This window comes from Triturus cristatus, chromosome 9 (assembly GCF_964204655.1).
Source record: "Triturus cristatus chromosome 9, aTriCri1.1, whole genome shotgun sequence".
NCBI classification, from domain to species: domain Eukaryota; kingdom Metazoa; phylum Chordata; class Amphibia; order Caudata; family Salamandridae; genus Triturus; species Triturus cristatus.
The window spans coordinates 1,046,736,437-1,046,758,913 of NC_140592.1; the positions used below are offsets into that span (position 1 = coordinate 1,046,736,437).

A 22,477-nucleotide genomic window follows, 5' to 3' on the forward strand; every position below is an offset into this window, starting at 1 on the left:
CTTGACCTGTTTATCTACTAAGAGCCAATGAAAGGTGCTTAGAGCATGTTTTAGACTCCAAGAGGTTTTTGTAGCTGCATAGTTCTCTAATCTGTGTGTTTTTTAAAATCCATATCTGTGTCTGGTTAATGTATAACAAATTAATAATACAATATTGATGATAACTGCACTTACTTCTGTTTTTGTACACGCAGAGTAAAAATATGATTGTATCACTGACGTTAAAGTGAAAGTTGAAAGCTATTGATAATTAATCAATTTACGTTTTGTCTGTGGCACCCACAAACAAACAAAGTTTAAGCCCCTAGCTTATTTTAGAAATGGGTGGTGGAAGTTATTGGAAGAAGAATGCAAAGTAGATCACGGATACTTAGATTGAGCTTTTAGGGCATACTGAAATTAGATCACACAAACTGTAACATTCCTTTGTTTAAGCGATTTCCAGTTTTCACTCTTTGAAACTCAAATGGAGTGATTTCCCGAACTCAGGATCTGGGTATACTCCGTCCGGGTGTTCTCAACCCTTCAAAAGGCAGTATGAGAGTAGCAAGAAGCAAGAATCCTCAGACATCTGGCACACAAGGCAGCACTTACATGCACAGTAGATGGTACACCAGACTAGTGGCAAAGAAGACCCATTACTGGTCATCAAGGATGAACAATTTATAAACATGTCTCTCTTCCATATTCAGGGTAGCTACAGAGATGGTCTCTGGTATGAAAGAACATTAGCCTATTCTAGAATGACAATGCCTCAGTAAGCTTCAACCTTTTTGAATGTTCCATCTTTGTTGAAATGAAAAGACAGCTTTGTATTCCTCAGCTCTGCGTCTCTGAAAAAATACACATAGGTCAACCTGACATACTTTAATTGAAGAAGACATGCAGAATTTTTTTGATGGCCTCATTATCAGTAGTGAGGTAATGTTTATATTGAGTGGTGATGTTGCCTCTTGTGTCAAGATAGAAGTTGAACAGTAATTGTTCTCACTTCCAGTTTTGAGGCCATGCAAATTCATTTACATTTCACATACCGAAAAATGCAGAAAAAGATTCCTTGCAAATTCCTCAGTTGGATATCCAGCATATTATTCTTGTAAAACTAAAACTGTAACTGTATGGTGGTGGTATTTCCGTGGGAGGTTTTAAACCTGGTTCTAGGGTTAGTAATAGCTCTCTCTTAATTTCGGCACTGAGTGGCTCATGGACTTCTTCCAGAAAATGCCTAGAGGAATTGGAGCAGGATAAAACTAACATAGGGCCAAGTACTTGTAAAGTACTTTGTCCTATGATTAGAGTAATAATTTTGGGTGACAATTAATGTGGAAAAATTATGATTATTGTGATGCGATAGATTCGAAACACAAATGTTGAATTAATGACAGTAGTTGAAATTAGTTCAATAAGATGTGCAGAAGAGTGTTTATTAATGTAGTTTAGTTGTGCCACATGTTCATAAATTCGCCATATTAGTTAACATGGATGCTGTTTTGGTGATGCTCATTTCTCTCCTGCTCTCCCATCCTGTTCCACTGTGATGTCTTCTCTCCCTATAGGCTCCGCGGAACAAGAGATAGGCTGATTTAATTGTATTTTTTCAATGTGCATATATTGTGAACACACTTTCAAGCTAACTGTTGCAACTATCCAAAGTTCTTCTGTTCTTCCGCTGTGCTGTTCCTGGGCTTAGTACTCTTCCACTATCGTATGACCTATTATTCTGAAATGTTGTGTATTAGTTGAGCTTCCTATGATAATGTGATGCTGAAGATACTCGACTGCAAGGATTTCTCTGATTTCTCAAATTAAATGAAACATTAAATCATACTGCAGAAGTCTGCAATTAATAAAGACAGAAGATAGTAAAATTCTGCAAGAATCAGGGTGGACTTCCTCCATTGCAGAAGTCTGCATGAGATTTTTATAGTGTTAGAACTGGCACCCTTGGTGTGATTTTCCCCCAACTTTTTGCCTCCAGACATCCTGTTTTTGCTGACTTCATTTTTGCTGGCCTTAGAACTCTGCACGCTTTACCACTTCTAATCAATGCTAAAGTACTTGTGCTCCTTCCCTAAAGCATGGTAACATTGGCGTTTACCAAATTAGAATATATAATTTAATTGAAAGTCCCTATCAAAGTGGGACTACCTATGCCCAGGGCCTGTAAATTAAAGCTATTAGTGAGTCTGCAGCACTTATTGTGCCACCCACTCAAGTAGTTCTTTAAACATGTCCCTGGCCTGCAATTTCAGAGCCTGCATGTGCAGTTTCAAAACACCATTTCGACCTGCCAAAATAAACCTTTTGCCAGGCCAAACCTTCCTTTTTTAATAAACTTAAGTCATCCCTAGGGTAGGCCCTGGACAGTCCAGAGGGCAAGGTACAACGTATTTAAAAAGTAGGACATGTACTTTTAAGTTTTACATGTCCTGGTAGTGAAATACTCTTACATTTGTGTTTCACTCCTGCGAGGTCTATCTATCCCAAGGAAGGACATTGAAGTTGCCTTATTATATTCTATAATAGAAATTTTGAAATGGGAAGAGATAACCAATTCATGTTTGATGTCTCTTGCTTGATAATTTAAAATCCTAACTTGGTGAAGTTGGATTTTAAATTGCATTTCAGAAAATGTCAGTTTTAGAAAGTTAGTATTTTCCTGCCTTACCTATTTAGTGCCTGTAGCCTGTCTCTGGTCACATGGCTGGGTGTAGCTGAAAGTTGGGCTTCGTATATTTCTCCTAGACAGCCACACACAATAGGGAGCTTAGGAGTGCCTGGATGGGCCATCACTGGCAAAATGAGAGGGAGGAGATGGGCACAGCCTCACTTGCACCTGAATAGACTGTGTCCTGCCTCCACGACAGGGCTGCATGCTCCCTGACGTTAGTCTGGAGCAAGGTCTTGGGGAATTTCAGAGGGAAACCTCTAGAAGCTTCTCCCCCACTCAGAGGCACATCTGTGTACAAACACTGGACCTCAGACACCACCACTTTAGTACACTTCTGGACCTGTGGATACTCTGCCAGGAAGAAAGGCTGTTGTGCTGCTGAAGGACTGCCTTTCTGCTCGACTGCACTCTGCTGGACTCCTGCTGTGCTGTGCTGGCCTTCTGCTCTATTGCCTGGGTGAGAAGCACTGGACCTGTATATCTTGAGCTAGACCCCAGAGTGACTCTAAGAGCTAATTGGCTGGTCTCCTAATCTGAAGCCTCAGAGAGATAGCAGGCTTCCAACCACCTTGCACCTGCACCTGGACTCTGCCTTCTGTTGGACTACCCTGCCAAATGGCCCCACCCCTGTCCTGGACCCTTGGAAGTGAGCTTAATGTGCTTTTAGAGCCTCTGTGGAATTAGCTGAACCGAAGCATCTCCTATGCTGTGCGACGCAACCCTGAGCAGAACCGACGCACCTCTACTGATGTGTAGTGGACACGTCGTAAAGACCCCCATTGCCTACATTACTGCAGCTACACAATGCATGCTTGGCACAGGCCTGCGCATCCCTTAACGGCAGCATTGATGACGCTGAACTCAGCATCGCATCTCCACACCTCTATGGAAACAACACATCGCTGAGTCTGCGTGCCGCATCCCTGATCCTCGACTTTGCATCGCAAGCTCTGTGGACGGGATCTTTGATGCCAACACAACAGGCCCTTGCATCGTAGCTTCACAAAATCTTGGAACTGGCCCATCCTCTCAGCTGCATGACACATATTTGATGCAAATCAATGCAACGATCCGCAAACCAGGATTCAGGGTACTTTGTTCATTGGGCATAACTGGGTCCCTGCAGCCAGTCTGCACTCTATCATGGTCAGCCTGAGCTTATGACTTTGTCCCGGTCCCGCATAGCCAACTATCCACAGTTGGCTCTTTACTCATCTTAGTGCAGATTTTCTCTAAAAACTTTAAAATTAAATACCTCTGGCTCTACTAATGAGTGTTTTGCCATTTTGGTCTTGTTTTATTTATTAAAAGATACTCTATTTTTTGGACTCTGTTGTGGGGTCTGTTTGTGGGGTATTTCCACTGTGTTACTGTTTGAGGTGTAGCATGAATACTTTACACATTGCCTCTTAGTTAAGCCTGACTGCTCTGTGCCAAGCTACTGGAGGGTTGAGCACAGGTTAATTTAGGGTTAGTGTGTGACTTCACCCTGAGAAGAATTTTGGTTGCTGCATAAGAAAGGTCCCCCCAACCAGTAACCCAATTCCTTACAACATGCAAGACTCTAGTCTTGAAAGATTTACCATAAATAAAATGAGAACGAAAACCCATGGCTATGAGAACAAATCTTGAGATCTTTTTATAAACTTTCCACATACTATGACTAACTAGGCCCACTGCGCCCCTAAAGAGGAATATATGTCCTTCAGTTACAGTGAAATGTTTGGCAATTTGTTGAACTATGGTTCGGTGAGGTAAAATTGATGCTATATAAAATTGAAGGAAAGACTTACCCGGGTGAGAATCCTGTAGCTACCATGTAATATTGGCTTGTCCATTGTAAAGTGAATAATGCACATGCTTTTTGTATGGGAGATCATCTACAGATTAAAAGTTGTTCCATTATAACTCGACTTTAATCTTTAAATTTTAAGATGTATTTGCCAAATGTGTATAGTTTTTATACGGTAAAATATATATGCAGTTTGTTTATGAAAATACATGCTCTCCATAAATAACTAATTAAATAATTTAAAAAAACACATTTTAAAACATATCTGACAGGTTTCCCTTATTTGGGAAAAAGTTATACAAAAAACGTTGCAGTGCATTCTTTAAAGAGTTAAGGCATTGACTGCTAGTTTTGGTCTACGTATTTTCTAAATATAGAATATTCAATGTTTCCCTTTTCAGAGTCAGAAGCTTCGAGAAGTGTTTAACCTGGATTTTCCTGAAAATAATTTTCTGGCTAAAACTCTGTGCATCGTCGCCGGTCCTGATATGGTGGATCTCACCTTTCACAACTTTGTCTCCTATAAGGAGAATGTTGGCAAGGTACTGTGATTATAGGCAAGTTGTGGCCGAGATCGAATTGTCTTACAATTGGTATACTCAAGGGTATTGTTTTGATCAGCCTTAAGGTGCTGTGCTAGATTCTCTTCACGTTCAATTTTGTTATAATGAAATATTCTTTTCTGCACATGCTCACAGGCGTTCATAACAACACAGATGCCCACGCACACGCACGCACGCACATGCACGCACAAAATATGTTGTTACTCCTGAAACTGATTGCTGAAGGCTGTTTTTTCTGCTTCTGTGCCACTAAAACTAAACATTCTGGTAATTTCTTTGTGTATACTTTCAAAGATATTTTTTATTTTCACCATTTTAAATTGAAATATGTTCTTGTGTTGTTGTTCAGCATTGCTTTATGTTCAGACCAAAGTCTTTTGAAGGATATCCAAAAAGATGACAGTAAGATATATTAATTGTTGCCCAGTGTTCAGTGTCCAAATATTTCTGAGTTTGAATGATGCCCCCACTATGAATGACCTAGTAGATGTTAATGCTTTGTTCATTCATTAACAGTGTAGCACAATATCCTCTATTTTGTTGGTGTCAAAATCTGTTACATGAGCTTAGTGGTAATGTGGACAAACCTTGAGGTGCTAAACATGGAATGTGGTATTGTGATGACCTTCATAGTTTTTTCTCCATCTGGCACAGTTAAAAGAGGGCACAGGAGTTTTCTTTCTGTTCATTATTAAGGAATTATTCCCTGACTCCTGGAGGTGATTTAAACTGTGATAGGTGTGCTTTCCATTAAAAGTCATAGGCCATGTTTATGAGTTGGCTGGTATTACTGGGGTGCAAATTTCACACATGGATTTAACGTTAACATCCGCTAACACCGTGACACTATTGTCTAAGTTGAACCCTGTGGAATAAGGAATAACTTATGAGGCTGGATTTACCAGCCATAAAACCACACAGAATCCCCAATATTGAATCGGTGGTAAATGCACACTGAGGGTCTCTGTGTGGGACGAGGGCGCAGGCAATGGGAAAGAGGGGTTAACTGTGAAGTGACGTTCTGGCAGGGAGGAGCATTGTTCTTTGTCGGCAAGACAAATATGGAGGAAGAGGCTTGGCTGCGGCTGAAGCCAATGTTTTATGTGAATCTACTGGGCAGAAAAACTGGGTGCATGAACATCGACCCACACCGAAGCAGGTAGAGCCGGATTCTATTCACTGATTCCACCCCACCTGGCCTATAATCCTGGCCATAGTGTCTGATATACAACTCTTACCCATGAGAAGTTGTGTCCTACTTTTATCTTAGACCTCTATTATGAGTGTTCAGGTAAATACACAGCACTGCAATTTTCCTCAGGTAACTATTGGTAGGTCAAGCATGCAGATAATTACCAATGAAAATGTCCAGTAAATAGAGGAATATGTAGACCAAAATCAGTAAATGATCCCCATTTCTGTGTGCTAAACTCGGAAGAGGCTATTATTATCTCACCCTATGGATTCAACACAAATCAGTGTCGGATTGAATTCGACTTGATACATGTTGCATCTGGCATTGGGACCCTCTTAATCAAGGCAATAGATATAAATCACTTCTGAATTACCAGGCCTAATTCATAAAGCACTTCCTGTGAACATGTACCACTTACTCCAAGCTTATGTGTGACCTACTCATATATTTCCAGGAGTAGATGTGCTTACTAACCGGAAAATGCTTCATGTTTCATACAGTGTTTTCCTTGAGTAAGGTTTGGCATGCACATTCCTGCCATGGAAAAGGTCATAGATGACAAAAGAGGGAGAATAGGTTCTCCAACTAAATTTCCCCTTAATTAATCAAAAAAGGTAGCAAAAACAATTCTAAAGCAGGTTTAGCTATTGTCAGAGATACAATTACTACACTGAGGTATGCATTAGAGAAATTCATAAACAACGCAACAAATATCTCTGGGAATCTGTGAATGTACAGAGTTCAGGAATAATATGTGAATTCCATAGTAGACATAAATTCGTAGGTGTAATCTTATCCCAAAAGGGCGTAATTTCTTTGAGAGCATCGCAATGGTATAGTGATTGGGTGAGTCAGACTTAAAAAAATTATTTAAATCTGAAGCTGATATCATGACTCGTGCCTGGAAATAGATTGTGTGAGAGGAGTGAGCTTTCTTTAGGAAAAATAGGTGAATAAACAATTAATAGGACGCTTTAGGGGGAAATTCACAAAAATCTGTACCTTTATATTCTGAGAGAATACTAATACTAATCTATCTGTCAGATTACCTTACCTGTTTATGTGCTTGCCACTCTAATATTGATAGGTTCAATATTGTAATTGAAAGAATAGTAAATGAAATATCTGACTTTTCATACACACAGATGATTTTATTTTTCAGAACTGGGCTGCTGATATCCTAGCCATTATCTTAAATCCTCTAACAGCCAATGCATCTCGGTACACATTCCTGGAAAAAATGTAAGTCATTCGTATTACATTCTAAGTTATCGAATGTATGTATTTCACAGTGGTACAGTATTCTGATATACAGATAAAATCTCGTTAGAATTATTTTAGAAAACACAATGTCAATGAGAACGCAAGGCCCGATTCACAAAAGTAATCTGAGACAAAAACCTAACTTTACGACTTTCGGTGTTCACAAACGGTATTTAGGAGTAGTAAAGTTAGGGTTTTGTCTCAGTTAAACTTAAGTTTTGGTCTTAAGTTAAACTTAAGGCCAAGACTTAAACTTAAGACAAAATTCTAACTTTACTACTCCTAAAAGCGCTTTGTGAAAACCGAAAATCGTAAAATTAGGATTTTGTCTCAGATTACTTATGTGAATTGGGCACGCAGTTATTGACAGGCATGTACCTGAAAGCAAACAAAGCACAGAATACAGTGTTATAATATAGGGAATGAAGGAATTGTAAAATTCCACATATTGACAAATGCTATATCTAACAAATTCAAGTAATCATAGAAATACCAAATAAATCTACTTAGCAAAGTCAAGCCACAATCAAAAAGATTCGCCAAATTGCTAGGTCTTTTGGACTGTAGAACATCAAGTTAGAGGAAGAAGCAAATCAATGCCTTGTGTATTTACCAAAGCAATCTGTATAAATCTTATAAAACATCAAATACACATTTAAAACAAGCAATATAAGCAATGGTTTCATTTGCCAAGAGTTGGGTTTTTATTTGTTTTTCATTTATGCAAGAGTGGTACTTTGATGACCAGTTGTGACTTTATTCAATGTCATAGGTCCGGAGATGGCTGTATTGCTTGTTTTGGTTTTCTTTAATATTAGCAAAGCCCTAATATGTTTCCATTAATCCATGTTGATCTTAATCTTCCAAATAATTTTATAATCTCACCTAGTTAAATAGTGACATTCACTTCATTGCTTTAAAAATGAGACATAGCAATTTAAACAGTAACTTTACCTACAAAGTAGGTCCATCCAGCCCTCTCAGGAACAACATGATGAAGACAAACCAACCAACATCAAATATTAATCCTACTACAGGATGCAGCACTGCCTTCAGGAACACAAAGAAGAATTAGGGGTGTGCAATTTCCTGGGTCCCCATTAGATGTAGCTTTTCTGCTCGTCTTGTAGGAGTCGGTTCTCTCTCTTTTCAAGAAGTCATTAGAAGTGAACTAGTACATAAGACCTTCCCCAATGTAGGTGACGTTAAAGATAGATTACAAAGAGTAGATCTGGTGGACTTTGTATGTGCATTTTTATGCTCATTGTAAACAGATAGACACCTATTTGTTCCCAACTAATCATTAAGGGCCCGATTATGAGTTTCGGCGGTGCAGAGCTGGGCGGTATGCCAACGCCACGCCCCTGCACCACCGAGACTCACTGCCGCCCACCCGCCAGATTACGACTTTAAAGTGGTCTGTCGGGCGGGTGGTGTGGCGGTCCCAGGGCGGTGCCTCCTTTAAAGGTGGTGGTGCCTTTAAAAAAGGCACCACAATAGGAACGCCTCACAAGGTTGATGCACGGCATGGCCTCGAAATTCCATGCCGTGCAGGAACTGTTGTGCATGCATGCAGGAGGGCACATGCTATGGTCCCTGTGTTTATCCACAAGCCTAGGAGACACAAGGTGTCTTGTAGGGCCCCCTTTGTTTCCTCTCCTCCAGGGTGTACATGGAAGAGGAGCCTCCATGACACCAGAGTCAGAGAGGAAACTTGTTATATGCTTTGCGGGACCGCGGTGGTTCCACCAAGCATATCGCAGCCTCCCGACTGTCACGCTACCTCCAGGGAACGGCAGCAGTCCCAGGGCGGTCCGACCATCCCACTTGTAATGGGGCAGTTGGACCGCTGGTACGGCGGTGGCTGGACTGCCACTGACGTGCCTGCGAAGTCTAGTGGTCCTTAGACCGCCAAACTTGTGATTAGTGGCATATTTTTTTTGAAACTTAGGAAGGATGAAAAGCTCAGCCACTCTCTGACTCTGCCTTCATTATACGCACTAATTAGTGCAATCAACACATTATCTCACAGAGCTTCTTGGAATGGTTTCATTTATTCCATAATGGGCAGTTATCATTCTTCCAGGTCAAGCAGCTTTGTTTTCATATAAGTGGCCAAATCCTGGTTATCTGGGCTTTTAAGTTCAGCTATGAATATAATGTGGCTGTGTTTCTGATCATGCATTTTACTGTGGAATAATTCTGGATACTCCTGGCAATATAGAGCCATGGGCATCCTATGGGTCAAGCATAATACCAGTGAAGCCAGAGTCTTTTGCAGGACTGTCCCCCACCACCCTCCGTAGGCATTTCCTGCACAAGAAAATTGGACACCTAAGCTGCTTAGAAAGGTTTTTAAAACTTCTCAAGGTCCACCAATTTTATGCAACTAGTTGACTGGGCCAAAGGACCTCTAGGTAGCAGAATCAATGTTATTCATACATAATAAAACTATCGACTGTACAGCGAAGGGTGAGTTGTTGGTATCTCCAGCACCTCCACTCTACTTTTGGTAGCGTGGTAATTGCCGAATATTGATAGAGACAACCAAGACAACCCTGTTTGCAATCCTCAAGTGAGATGTTGATAAATAGGATAACAATAATCAATTGTCTGGTCTCCTCGAGCAAGAGCTGTGTGCTGCCCATATCTGTGTCTTCTGAAGTGGCGCCATTGCAGGCTCAACTCTGACATTAAACTTTGACTGAGAAATTAAACTGTGCTGCTGCTACTCTGCACCCAAAATAACAAAACCCCTTGGTAATAATATTGAGGGCCTTTTTTCCAGAAGAAATTTACTAGAAATGCAACTTTTTACTTGAAATTGATCATTGGGGTATAATCTGGTTGCTATTCACATTTGTTATATGACTGCAATTTTTAATTTATAGAAAGCTGTTTGTTTCAGCGCCTGCCTTCAATATTTTAGCAGATTCTTCTATACATCTCAACAGAAATTCCCTTATTTGACGCAACGGGAGATGCTTAAATTTCTTTAAAATATTTTTCTGGTTGAGTTATAGAATTCACCAGTAAAACTATGCATGTTCACACCTTATAGGTACAAAGGATGACTTTGAGACCTTAGTAATACCTGTTGTCATTTTAAAAAAAAAAATATTTTGCAGAAAAAAATAAAAAAAAACACAGATAATACATGTCATGACACCTTATAAATACAAACAGTACATCTTTTCACCAGCATAAAAAAAGAAAATTTCGAACACAGAAATATCTAAAAAGAACAGCAGCACAATTTATCTGAAATATTTACTTTTGATAACACACAAAGATAAAGTGCTTGTGCAATAAATAAATTGATCTAATTGCTCAGCGAGAGAAAGTGCCTGTGCAATCTAGGGGATAACATCTCAATTTCATCCATAAATATGTAGCAGCACCATTTACATCTTAAGTTACAATTGATAGTTTGGCCAAAAGTGCCAGTGCATTACATTACTGTTCTAACTGACCAGATCTCTAATTGGGGGCCATATTTTTTGCCCAAACTCTCTTTTCCGTTGCCGTCTTAACTTATATACTGCAGATTCTATATTATAAGTAGCCAGCATCCTGGACATCCAGTTAGAAAAGGTAGGGGGGTTTATACTTATCCATTGGGAAGTAACACATGTTCTAGCAATAGCCATTGCGATAAAAAGCAATCCTGTCTCTGCTCTAATTCTTTTATTTGACTCTTGGTCATAATAAACCCAGGATAAGAAGAGTAGGGGTAATCAAGACCGGAAAACCTAGAATTATAGTTAAAAAGGCCTAGAGATCCTGCACAAATATATTCAATTTTCTGCAAAAATAAAACATGTGTAATATATCAGCGGCAACTAAGCCACATCTGCTACATTTTCCTCCTCTCCCAACAACCCATTTAGCTACCTTTGCTGGAGTGTAATATAGATCGAACACAGACATAAAATGTTGGCTTCTAAAACTCCCAGTTATAATCACTTGGTCTGCCAACTCCAGTGAATCTTCAATATAGATTGCCTCTCTTCCCAGCCTGTTTTCCCATTTCCTATTCTGGGCTTCTATATTATATCCAGGGATGTGTGAATTACATTTTGATAGATCTTCCCAACCCTAGATTTGCCCCTCACTAACTCCACCAAAGAAATCCTTTCAGATGCCACATTTGTCCTGTTCTCGCTGCACCCCAAAAAACTCTGTATCTGTAAATACTTTAAGAAATCCCTTTTATCCACCCCAAATTTGTCCTGCAGCTCTAGAAAAGATAGAAGCTGACCCTTCTTAAACCTATCTCCCAGGCTACTGATTTCTTTTCTCCCCCATCTATGAGTAACTTGGTCCAGAAATATTGGCAGAAGTAGGCCTGGAGCCGTGAATAGAGTATGCATTCAGCTTTGATATCTTCATTTTCCGTCTTATCTGTCTCAATATACTATATGCTGTTTTCACTATTTTGAATTTCGTTTTTTTATAGTAGCTAGGTTCTAAAATCCTATCCAGGCAGCCCTTAGCTTCCGTTCCCAGCCCTATTTCAAATATTGTTGGTCTAGTTTCCTCTAGGATTTCCTCTTTATCTCCAACTAAAAGGATACCCATATGTTGTACGATAGCTGCCCAGTAATACAGTGAGAAGCTGGGGATCGCCCGGCCACCCCGTTGTTTTGGGAGAAACATCAATTTGGCTGCTCTTCTTGATGTACCGTATCCCCAGAGGAATCTCTGACAGATCCTTTCAATCCTTTTTAAAGAGGAAACAGAAAATTCCAGAGGGATCGTCCTAAAAATACATAGAAACTTCAGGAGAACCAACATTTTACTGACATTGCTTCGGCCACATAAAGAAAGATGGAGATGATCTAGCCTTTCCAGTTTCTGACTTACACCATCCACTATTGGGGTAATATTCATATCAAGGATTTTGTCTACAGCCGCTGTAATCCTGGCCCCCAGGTAAGTTGCTTCTTGGACAATCGGGAGGTCCGCAGTTTGCTCCGTTCCAGAGCAGAGAATTTGCGTTTTATCAATATTTAATTTGTAACCTGACAGGGCTCCAAACTGACCAGCTACTTGATTTACCTCTGGGACTGTGGATACAACATCGGTTGATAGCACCGCAATGTCATCTGCATACGCTAGTGCTCTATAATCAGTACCATGAATGCTCACTGCCTTGATGTTGATGTCCAGTTCTAATTTGTTTAAAAAGGGCTAAATATAAAGGGCAAAGAGCAGGGGAGAACACGGGCAGTCCTGCCTTGTTCCTCTACTAATATTAAACTTGCTTGAGTCCTGCCATGAAATGCAAATTTTCGCTTTTGGTGAGAGATATAACGCCCTGATTGCCTGAACGACTTCCCCACAGAATCCCTTCCATTTCATAATGGCCCATAAATACCGCCAGAAGACCCTGTCAAATGCTTTTTCAGCATCCAATGTACTATCTGTTGTCTGATTATGAATGTGATCCCTTCACATAGGAGTCGATTTCTTCTTCATTTTGGAATTTTTGGTTGTGCATCTGTTATTTCTGCAGTGACAAGTGTTTAGCCTGACCTTTGTTTCTCTTAGTGTAGAAATTTCATGGGAGGAAGATGTAATGTGTATCCACCACTCTCACCCGATCTCCCGAACCTGTACTACAAAGATGTCACTATTTCCTTGATGACCTCAAATCACATTTTGTAACCTGTCCATGCTTATTTCATTTGGTTCTTGATTTAATGTGTGAAGACCAGGGGCACAGAGTGGTAGAGCGGGCTACTCTATGGCATAACGCTCTGTGCCCATGGTCTTCACACATTATATCAAGAACCAAAACAAATAAATAAAATAAACTTTTTATGATTAGTTCAAGATGGTAGACCCAAGTGAACTGAGTTCTTATCCTTTCTCCTTTACTTTTGCGTGATTTTGAGCAGATATCCCCATGTCTCAAAATTGGTGTTCTACTTTTTTCACAGATTAGTAAAGTTAAAATTGCAGCTGAATGCAGAGGGAAAGATCCCGGTCCGAAAGTGAGTATAAGCAATGTTTCCAATTTACCAGCATCCGTTGATGTTATTTTGGTTGCAGGTATTGTATGGTATGGTACATGCATTTATAGGGCAATTGCCACACCTCGTGGGAGTGCTTGGTTGGAAGAGCATTGTACTTGTGGTGAACGTATGTGGGAAATGTTTTGATATTGTACTGTACCTGAGTGACCAGAGAAGTGTCTTTTGTTGGAGTGCAGAGTTTAGCAGTGTGAAGAAGGATGGATGTGCAAGAGACAGAGACATGTGCTCAGATTATGACCATACTTTGCAGGCGGTTGTCCTTTGTTAAGTTTATGGTACTTTTCCTGAGTCCTTCCAGTGCCTATCCTGTATGCAGGAACTGGGTTATCAACTCTGTGAGTCTTCCTGGCCTTGGAAAGAGGATAGATGAGTCAGGAAGAAGTAAAAAGAGAAGGCAGACTGCTGCTTGGATTGACCCACTTTCAGCCATCCCTTTTATGAGCATTACTAAAGGATGTTACATTTTGATTATGGAGGATAATGAGGAGGGGACCTGCAGGAATGGTCTATGCTAAAGTCCTCCCATGTTGTCAGCTTTATCCAGAAGATATCTTCATATATTGGTTACCTGATTGCTTAGATAGTAAGTGCTTTCTTTAAGTAGGCCGATAATGGATTCTTGATAAAGTCATCTTGGCCCAAGGCACTCATGTGCTGCTATGGAATGTAGCACTTTTACAATGACCGCGTTGTTACCACGCATGTCATTGCAACGCAAGTCATTTCAACGACTTGTTCTAGGGGGCGCGCTGAGCTTAGGAATAGTATTCATTACTATTCCTACTCCAGTTTGCGCAACAGCAGGGAAGGTGTTGGACTTAAAAATCAACAGATTCCCTGGTGTTGCACGCCCCATAGAGCAAGTTGTGGAAACAACTTGCGTTGTAATGACACGCGTGGTAACAATGCGGTCGTTGTAACGACCACGTTCTAAAGTACTGCGTTGTAAAAGTTGTGCAGTAAACGTTGTTTTCCCTGCTATGGTAATAAGCAGCTGGCTTGAGGTCTTACTAGGGCCTAATATAAGGTAGAATTGATTACATTTATCCTTGGTAGAGATCAATCCTGATATTTCCTGGCTTATCTGGGTGCCACTGTCGTCCAGCTTGCACTCATTTTACCCAGCAATGAGTAGCTTCTGAAGGAAGGGTTTTACTGTTTATTATCAGACCATGAAGACATTATACCCTCACATTTTGGGAACTTAAACTTGTAATAAATTCATACACCTCACAAACTCCCAAATATTTAATGTCTGTTATAAGAGGTGTAGCTATCAGTGGTTCAGCCTGCACTATAGTACCAGGCCGAGAGGGGTGGGGGGGGCCCTGTCTGTCCTATAACAGCGGAAGTTTACTTACCAAGCCACCATCACCGGGCATCTGGCTTTTCCCTGGGAGGCTGGAAAGGTGGGGGTTGGTTTTGCAGCAGTGGGGCCGGTTGTGTTACTGGGGGCGGTAACAAAAGCAGCAAGCATGAGTTTCAGGGCCAGGCAGGGCTTCCCCAGGGCCTGGTCCGAGAAAATTGCCAGGGCTGATTTGGGTTCCCAGTCTGGCCCTGGCCACCAGGACAGATTTTTTTTAAACAAGTGCCTGCCTAAGTCTAGTTTTTTGTTTACTCAAAGGGTGTTACGTGGGAAAAGAGAGACCAGAGATACAGGAAAGAAAAGAGAAACAGAGGGAGAGAGCAAAAGAAATGTTAGAAATGTAGGTAGTAAGGAATAGAGGGTTTAGGGCATAGAAAGGTAGAGGGGATAGATGTAGAGCAGAGAGAAGAGAAAGTGGAGGTGATGTTAGACGTAGGAGATAAGGAGGATGGAAGAGATGGAGGAGAAACTCCAGACTAAGAAGAGGAGAGAAGGGAAAGAAGATAGAAAGAGAGTGAAAAATGATATCAATACAGAGGTATGAGACTAGGGGACAGCGCAGCTAAACACGGCTGCTAATATGCGAGCAAGAGCAGAGTGGCGTGGGGGAGAGTGAAGGTGTAAAGTAGCTAGATACAGATCGATGCAAAGATACAGGGGAGAAGGGGAAGTAGGAAAGGGAGAAGAGAAGGGAAACAAGAAAGGGGAATAACAAGAAGCAGAAGGGAAGGGCTAGATGTAGCGGAGAATAGAGAGATGGGAAGTAGAAAGCGGAAAGATACAGGAAAGAAAGTTAAAGTTGGAAATTAGAAGTTTCAATGGTAGTGCAAAGAGGGTAGAGAAAGGCAATACAAGGAACAATGTAAGGAAGAATTGGGTAAAGTGAAGAGATATGGGGAAGAGTGAAAAGGAAAATAGATATGCAGGGAAAAAGGGATAGAGGTAACTATGAGGCTCCGTTGAAGTTAGTTGGTTGAAGTGGTCAATTAGGAACGGCGAACTTTTATATAAAAGCGAACAACAAAACCGAATTGGTCGTATCACTTAAATATTTGCATGTCACCCCCCTGTTTATCATTGCAAGAATTTACAATTTTAAAGACATGCAAAAATACTCCTGTAGAGATATGCTCATGAATATACAGCATGCCAGCTTTGATGGTGGGTAGTCTTGTGACGAATGAGCATTAGTAATCAACACAACTGGAGCACCAGGGGGAGAAAAAAGTCAGGCCGCCCCCCACTCAACAACCTATAAACAACAAGAGGCCTGACTTGACTTGAACACCTATTATTAAATACTAGACACTAGAGGGGTTTCCAATATTTTTCTGTACTCCCTCACAAGAGTCTGAGAAAGAAGAGAAAGCACCTCACGGTCGTAACACCAAGGGGGTTGCTGGTTGGTACTCACTAGCACACCCACTTATCATCATCAGTTGCTTTCTCTCCATAAAAGAAAAAGGTGTGTGTTCTGTCGTGAAAATCTCGAAAACCTGAAGGAAAAGGAAGAAGACAGTGAAACCTAAATGTAAATGAACTGTCAGTGCACAATGTCACTACAATGTCTCACATAACTGCCTGCGACAGCCAGACCTTAAAACTGGCGTAAAGACCCACTGTTATTGATCTATGCCACAGATCTGCTGGAGGGCCTGAAACCGTCACACATTTCATGCTTGTAAAAAGGCACTATACTAAAAGAGATTGTACCAACAGCCTCTGTTCATAAACCAAAATATCAGAAGCTGCAGGGAGGGATTGCCACTCTGCTACGAAACAGACTGAAAAGCTATGTTTTCGCCTGTAGTCTCTTGCATATATGTAACATGGAAAGCTAAGAGACCAACAAGTCATTGACAATAAGAGAGATGACTAAAGACAAATGAAATTGCTACTTTCTATATTGATTAGAGAAATGAAGCATAAATTACATTTTAAACAATTCTTTTATTTGTCGTTCTTGAATATCAGCTTAAATATTTTATTGTACGTTTGACCCAAGCCATGTTTATATTGTATGGTTTTTACTAAAAAGTAATAATAATACGTTTATATACGTCTTTTTTAAAGTATGTTTAGAATTAACTTAAATTAATTATTTTAAAAAATTGTTTCATTTATTTTCAAATTAAAAAAGGTAAATATTTTATAATAACATCATATTGTGTTTATAAATACTTTTTAACATTAAATTACTTTAATATATAGTTTTAAAAAGTTAAAATAAATTAATTTATTTTAACATTATTTACTATGGAGTTGTATTTCTGGTCCCTGCCTTCATTATTTTCTATAGGAGGGTGTTGTAGTACCAGTGGTTGGCCAATTGTGGTGCTGGCATACTCCTGGTCTGAGCTGGAGTACATTTACTACTGTTTTAGGTCATTTTTGGTTGTACTCACTTTAGAAGTGTAGTTGATAATAGGGGTGGACTTACTCTTTTGTGCGTGGATGAATGTCAATTCCTAAACCCCTCCTTAGTTCTCACTAAATCCCTCCTTACTCAGCATTAAACCCTGCCCTTGTAGTTGTACGTATTCTCTAGTTTTCAGCCACCCTGTCATCCCTGCTACATTTACTACTTAAACATATGAATGTGCAGAGATAACATAGGAGAGCCAGAGACATAGATCTCTGCACGTAGGTTAGTGAATAACAGTTTGTAGTACGTGAGTAACACTATTGTGGTACTATCAAACAAACTACAAAATGTAGTTTGCGAGTAGACCCCCCTTGCTTTACCTTTTAGTAAAAAATAATGCAGGTTTAGCATTTCTCATTTATTTGATATGTGCTAGAATCACAACATAATTTTAACGTTTCCCTTTTCCAAGGGGACTTCAACGCAACAGCGAATGTACAATTAGTTTTGGAAGGCTGTGCATTTTCATTTGTTGTTAAATTTATTTGGATGTCACTTGAATTGTTTAATACGTTCAAATATATTCAATTGCAATTACCATGTTATTCATAACTCTGCCGATTATGTTAGCCTTTTGGGGGCTGTAACATAGGGATATAATAAGTGAATATTTGCGGTTTAGAATTATATATGTGTGGTACTTTATTATCTGTAAACAATTGAAATAAACAGGGTTTCTGAATGCAAAATAATACATTTCCAAGTTGGCCTTGATTCAAGATGATCACCTTGGAGTCAACCATCTTTAAAGAGTTACTCTTCACATTTCTGAATAAAGTGTTTGAGGGATAGTGAGGGCTAGTTTAGACCTTCTGCTCCAACATTCCAATGCTGATCTTTCTGTTGCTCCCTCTTTAAATAAAACATTCTACCTTCAGTGGGTGAAATGTTTAACTAGCTTTGCAGCCCTTCTCCACTGACAATATCAGTTCTTAAAGATCCTCTCCCTCATAGTAGGCCACTGCCCGCATCTAAAACCTAGAACTTGGGTTTGTGTCCTTCACTAACTGCTATAACATTTAACATTAGGCCATAATGATACAATATCAACAATATACAAGTGCATAAGTGCAATATTCATCAAGTACCAATACAGCATGCAAATGAAAATGTAGAAAATAACAAATAAGATCAGCAACAGAAGTTTAAATAGAGGGTTGTTTAAATTGAGACATCCTGACAGTGAAGGCATTACAGGGTCAGTGACACAATGAAACCAGGTAGTTGACACAGCAGTTTTGAATTTAAGTGGTCCTCATGAAGAGAAAACTCATGTCACCAATCAAAGTGAGCTGTTTGGGCTAACGAAGTGGAAGAAATTATTTTGCAATAAGAAATACTGCTCTCTCTTCATCTTCTACTTCCAGTTTCAATTCTCGCAGTAATCTTGTGCAATCTCTTTACTTAACCATTTTGGCCCATATACAAGGATAGATATTGCTGTAAAGAAATGATAATGATTAAATACACATTGACCTCACAATAAATAAAGCTTAATGATTATATCTAGAAGCTGATAGAAAACGACATTTATAGGTGTTATAAATAAACTTTCACGGGCAGGCTTTTCGGTTTCCTGAGTTGTAGAAGAGTCTGAGTGGGCGATGGTATCCTGTTACCTAACATCTTATTAGAACATTGGAATGTTGGCAGAACAATTCCAGAACATGAGGCAGCAGTGGGCAATAGACACAGGTATAGGCATAGGCCTGCTGCTGACAACTTTCCAAGGTCCTAATTCACACCCTCTGACTCTTCCCTGCCTCTGAACAGACTATGCGGATTGTGCAGGAGAATGAGCGAGCCAGAGATTGTAGAGTAAGGCACACAGCAAGCCTTCAATATCCCTCCTCCTGTTGTTGTCAGTGTCAATGGTGTCTTGGAAGGAGGGGAAGAGGAAGTGTCCTCAGCTCCTGCCTCCCTGGACTGGGGCAGACCAAGGAAAACATTTTGGCAGAGTCCAAGGAGAATCAGAGCCTGAACTGCTGCCCACTTTCCTTAGCTCCTACTACGTGCATGTGTTTGCAGCTGTCAGACAAACACACAGGAGCTGTGAAAGACATCCAAATATGTAGTTATGATGAGCTGTAAATTACATATACATATACAAACATTCATATTCTACTTGCTTAGACTGATATTGTTTGCCAAATATCAAACAATTAGCCCTACTACCACCCGCACACAGACACAGTTTCTTAAATCCCCCACGGTGCTAGAAACTCAGAAAAGTACATAAAAACAGATAATACATGGTGGATTTGGGTTACTATGTGTGTGTGTTTCTATGTCGCTCTGTCAAAATGTGTTTTGTCTAAGCCTCAGCGGAGTACGCAGAGTTCAGCTACACAGAACTCCACAAAGTGACAAAAAACTTTGCAAAGCTACGTGGAGTTCTACGAGCGGCAGAATTGGTTACCTTGCACCCTTCGCTCTTATTTTTAGTGCCGGGTGTTTGCCTCTTGCTGTAAAATCACTGCAAATTCCATCTTGCACAGTGGAAGAAAGCGCACCTACTTTCTGCTGCTTGAGTAGAAGTTCTACTGGAGTGGCAGCCTCCTCAACGCGAACGGAAGGTTTCTAAACGTGAGCAGTAGCGACCATCCGTGACTGCCCGCGTTGAGAAATCTCGCTGGGAAGTGGTGTAGCGTTGGATTTTCCTCGCTTGCACTCTCCAACTTACTTTTGGCTAGTGAGGAAAAAACTCCACTCTGCTAAGTTTTTTGTAACTCCACAAGCTCTGCGGAGTGCGAAATATTTTGCCAACGGAGCGGAGTTTACCATCCAGGCTTAGTTTTGTCTGCAAAAAACACATTTCATGCACTCATTTCTAAGTGATGTCTCCAAGCAAACAACCTCCTGTCATCCACTCTCAATAAATATATAGGTCAACCTGCACAAGCTCAAACCTTTTCTCCTACCACCCTAGCTTTCATAATAATACAAAAACACTTTCCTTCAAGTTTTTAGAGACACTAAAAAGGGCTGTGAATAGTAATTCTTCAAAAGTGAATTATCCCAAAACACTTTAATCAAAAGTCATCTAAATAATAATTATTAACAGCACCTATCGAGATATCTTGAAAATAACCTCCAAACAGAGCAAGAAATCATCATAAATTGTCTATAATTCATAAAAATATAAGTCCCTGTTGAGCAGTGTAAGTCTGCACCTCATCCTGGAAGCAATCAAAATTTGTTTCTTTCACAGGCCGCCAACAGTGGTGTTAGACCCAGCGGTTTCTGGCTGGCTGGGACTCATCGAAGTCAGACAGTATCCACTGTCCCAGATAGGATGTTCCCTGTGAACATCAGACGCTCCCTCACCCGCCACACCTTCAGGAAGAACCTCAAGATCTGGCTCTTCGATTGAACTGGAGCTGCACCCCCCCACCCTCCTCCCCAGTGCCTTGAGACCCTCGCGGGTGAGTTGCGCGCTTTATAAACCCCCTGATTTATTGATTGAGGATGAGTAAGATATAATCGTAAGATAACCTGTCCTTACCCTTTGGTAGCTTGGTTCAGAGCAGTCAAGCTTATCCTAAGGGTCAAAGTTTAAAGCATTGGCCCAGCACCTCCCTCGCAACAGACTAACTACAGTACAAAAAGACTCCACACAGTATGTATAAAACACTGGTCTTTGTATTACACACACATTGAATGCAAAACAACGTACACATCTTATATATGCTTTACAGTTAAATGCAATTGTCGGACTTTTCCAATAGCAGCAGAACACCATGAACGTATATGTACCAGTCATAGGCATTCTCTTGCCCATTATCCCCTTAGCCTCGAGAGCGACATAAACCCATGTGCGTACTTCCCCGAGGTATTCACAATTCAAGCAATCCCTCCCAAAAATGACAGAAACATATATGCAGGCTGTTCAGAGGTATTCCACTTTCCAGCTATCACATTAGCATAAAACACAACATTTTCAAATAACACATAGCCCGTACCGTTGTAATGGTTAAGATATCTCAGGTTTTGACTACGCCTTGTGACCCAGCCCCTCAGCCACTGAAACTACCCCAGCTAACATTGCACCCGCTGTAGACACTTTGGGGCTCATTAGGATGTCGGTTGGTAAGCCTCCGACCACTCGTCGAAGACTTACGGACCGACATCCTTGGTTTGAAGTCAGCTCGCCATATTTCAATGATGTCGGGCGGAGATCAAACCAGCCGGTCATTCTGACTGGCTTCCGAAGGGCTCTTTAAGCCAGTCGGCCAGCCGGTACCGCCACATAATCCCTTACGGGCGGCGTTTCCACCATCGGGATTATGATGTTATTTTCCGACATGCTTTCCATGTTCAATCAATCAATCATTTGCATTTATAAAGCGCGCTACTCACCCGTAGGGTTCTCAAGGCGTTGGGGGGGAGGGGGGGGGCTGGGAAAAGAGTTCCAGGTCTTTGCTGCCAGGTAGGAGAAGGACCTGCCTCTGGCAGTGGCTTTGCGGATGCGAGGCACGGCTGCCAGGGCTTGTCCGGTCGAGCGTAGGGTGCGAGGAGCGGTGTAGAAGGAGACGCGGTGGTTTATGGTTGATGAGTTTTGGTCCGATATTGTGCAGGGCTTGGTGTGCGTGGGTGAGGAGTCTGAAGGTGATCCTCTTGCTGACTGGAAGCCAGTGAAGTTTCTTCAGGTGTCCGGAGATGTGGTGGTGGCGGGGTATGTTCAGGATGAGTCGTGCGGCCGCGTTCTGGATTTGTTGTAGTTTCTTCTGTAGCTTGGTAGTGATGCCGGCGTACAGAGCGTTTCCATAGTCCAAGCGACTGGTAACGAGGGCGTGGGTGACGGTCTTCCTGGTGTCGGTGGGGATCCAGCGGAAGATCTTACGGAGCATGCGGAGGGTGTTGAGGCATGCCGAGGTCACCGAGTTGACCTGTCTGGTCATGCAGAGGGATGAGTCCAGGATGAAGCCGAGGTTGCGTGCGTGGTCGGTGGGTTGGGGAGTGCTGCCTAGGGCGGGGGGACACCAGGAGTCGTCCCAGGCGGTGGGAGTAGGGCCGAGGATGAAGACCTCCGTCTCCTCTGTGTTAAGTTTGAGCCGGCTGTCTGTCATCCAGTGCGCTACTTCCTTCATGCCTTCGTGTAGTCTGGTTCTTGCTGAGGTGGGGTTGTTGGTGAGGGAGAGGATGAGCTGGTCGGCGTAGG

The 22,477-nt window shown here is 41.2% G+C and overlaps 1 protein-coding gene across 1 annotated transcript in view; it reads left to right on the plus strand.

Annotated features, from left to right (window-relative positions):
* Positions 1–22,477, plus strand: part of PLCB2 (phospholipase C beta 2) — a 573,513-nt gene that overhangs the window by 217,626 nt on the left and 333,410 nt on the right. Inside the window, exons 4-6 of the mRNA XM_085626894.1 lie at positions 4,865–5,005; positions 7,384–7,463; positions 13,430–13,483. Of these exons, the coding sequence (XP_085483020.1) occupies positions 4,865–5,005; positions 7,384–7,463; positions 13,430–13,483 (275 nt within the window). The remainder of the gene's footprint in view (positions 1–4,864; positions 5,006–7,383; positions 7,464–13,429; positions 13,484–22,477) is intronic.